The following is a 2,266-nucleotide window of genomic DNA, read 5'->3' as shown; positions in this document are numbered from 1 at the left end:
AAACCCAAGCCTCCGGTGTGCGAAACGAGCACACATCCCCGACGCCACGGCGACTCCACGGTTCAGGCTGACTAAAGCTCTGCCTAGTGCGTGCGTCATGCTTCGGCATTCCCACACGTAAGCAGTCCTAAGTATCTCTGCGGAATTTTGAGCACCCAGATCGCTGAAGGGTCTTTACTCTGGAGCCTGGCTTATTTAGTAGCGCTAGGCACGCGGTACAAAAGTATTCCGTGAGTTTACAGTTAGGATGTTCACAGCAGCAACAAGCTGCGCTAGAGCCGTCAGTGCACTTAGCTTTAGAAATATGCGCAGTGATGTCAAGGGAAGGGCGCTCAAAATAGCTGCGTGAGAAAACTTTAATCTGTTAGTTCTCGCGCAAGCAAATCAGTTACTGAGCCGTCACACTCCCGCCTGTTCTTTGCAAAAACAATATAGACAGGCCTCTCGACACGCCGCGTAGAATGTTGCCATTGACACAGTTGGTTTTATCTTGGTCAGTTGGTTCTTCTATTTTTTATATCATGTCATGGTGCGTGTAAACGACAAATGTTGTCAGCGTTTTTTACGCCGCACCAACGCCGTCATGCCAAATATACCTTATATCTGAACACTATTGTACAGTAATGTCTCGTCACGAGGAATGGTATTCTGATCTGTGTCAGTCGTTTGGCACGAGCAATACGCTAGCATGATAAAGTGGCGCGGTCGCGCGCGGCGGGATAATGGGATGTGCCCCTGCGCTAGGCTGTGACTTGTAATTGCGTCTGGTTTATCAGACGGTTTTATAAGATTCCTTTGCCAAAACAAGTGTTCCGGGACAGTTTACTAGATTCCAAAAAGGTTTTGACTTTTAAAATTTTTTTTCGCTGTGGTTTTGACTTTGTTTCCTCCTAAGGTGCAGCTACCAAGGCGCATCATCTAACAGATTTCACAGTATACGCTTGAATGTCAGTATAAATGACCATAGAGTATTGACTATTCACTCCGATTCAACTTTCAAGTTCAATACCATATTGATATATTTGTGTTATTGCTTATACGAAGACAATGCACCAAGTCACAACGACAGTTGGAATTCGTGTTATTTAGTTAACTGTGCTTCCAGTACTTTCATGCGTTGAAAAGGCGGGTAACACCATGTTTTATCAGGTCTGAAAAACAAAATCCAGTGTGATTTACTTACTGAAGTTTTTCTGCAGTTTCCAAAGATTTCATCGAGATAGAAAAAGGGTCCTTCGCAGTGATCTCATCAAGCCTTCGTCTGCGAACTTCACGTCCGCCATGTACCCCTCCAAGCGTGCGTCCTCAAGTCTAACAATAGTAACCTCTGAAGATCGTCTATGTCGCAGAGGCAGTAGCCCCGGTTGGGAAGAACTGTCCCCCGTTGTAATGCTCGAGGGACAGACCGGATCTCGGCCAGGGCAGCAAATCATCGTCGTAGAACAGGAGAGTGCTCGTCAACAGGGGCAGCAAATCATTGTCGTTGAAGAGGGGTCGCGTAGACAAGAGCCGCAACAAATAATTGTGGTAGAGGAGTCGAAGAGACAACAGCCGCAACCAATCATTGTGGTTAAGGATGAATCTACCAGTCGACAGGCACAACCTATTATCGTCTTTGAAGAAAACAATCAACCGCCGCCACCACCGCAGATCATCTTCATGGAACAAGAGTCTGGTCCTCCCCCAGAGCCCCAGATAATATTTGTGCAGTCAGAGTCTCAACAAACTCCTCCAGAACCCGAGATCATCTTTGTGCAGTCGGAATATCAACAAGCACCTCCGGAACCCCAGATCATCTTCGTGCAGTCGGAATCCCAACAAGCTCCTCCGGAACCCCAAATAATATGCGTGCAAAGGGAGGTGGAAGATGAGCAGGAACCCCAAATTGTCTACATCAAGAAAGAGAGCTCCCGAGATGCTGTAGATCAACAAGTTGTCTTCATCCAATGCGAAGACTCTCAGTGTTTCTATCCGGACGGCAGATAATCTATCATTAAAAAAAAAAGACTAGTCATTCTGGTGTACATTATCAAAATTCGCTTATATAGAGGAATATTATGAGTGATCAGCGTCTAAATCTTTCGGTCTTTGTATATCTGGCGCTGAGCACATATGGGTTGCACAAACATGAATTTTTAGCAGCACTGTATCTCACTAAGGTTAATTTCCTTTGCAACTTGTGAAGATGTGAAGATGTTTTATATAGAAACTTAGCAAAGCTTTTTTGACATAACCAAATGTTCATGATGCCCTAAAGTGCACAATG

General features: G+C 45.2%; 1 protein-coding gene across 1 annotated transcript; it reads left to right on the top strand.

Annotated features, from left to right (window-relative positions):
* Nucleotides 1-1,281: 1,281 nt before the first annotated feature.
* On the top strand, nt 1,282-1,986 carry LOC115323247 (mediator of RNA polymerase II transcription subunit 15). The gene has a single exon (XM_029983632.2). It carries the CDS (start codon nt 1,282-1,284, stop codon nt 1,984-1,986), a length of 705 nt encoding a protein of 234 aa, XP_029839492.2.
* The last annotated feature ends 280 nt before the right edge of the window (nt 1,987-2,266 follow it).

This window comes from Ixodes scapularis, unplaced genomic scaffold (assembly GCF_016920785.2).
Source record: "Ixodes scapularis isolate PalLabHiFi unplaced genomic scaffold, ASM1692078v2 PGA_scaffold12__126_contigs__length_90152505, whole genome shotgun sequence".
In the NCBI taxonomy this organism is placed as follows: domain Eukaryota; kingdom Metazoa; phylum Arthropoda; class Arachnida; order Ixodida; family Ixodidae; genus Ixodes; species Ixodes scapularis.
The sequence above is the reverse complement of the archived record's forward strand: the minus strand, read 5'-3'. Positions and strand labels throughout refer to the sequence as shown.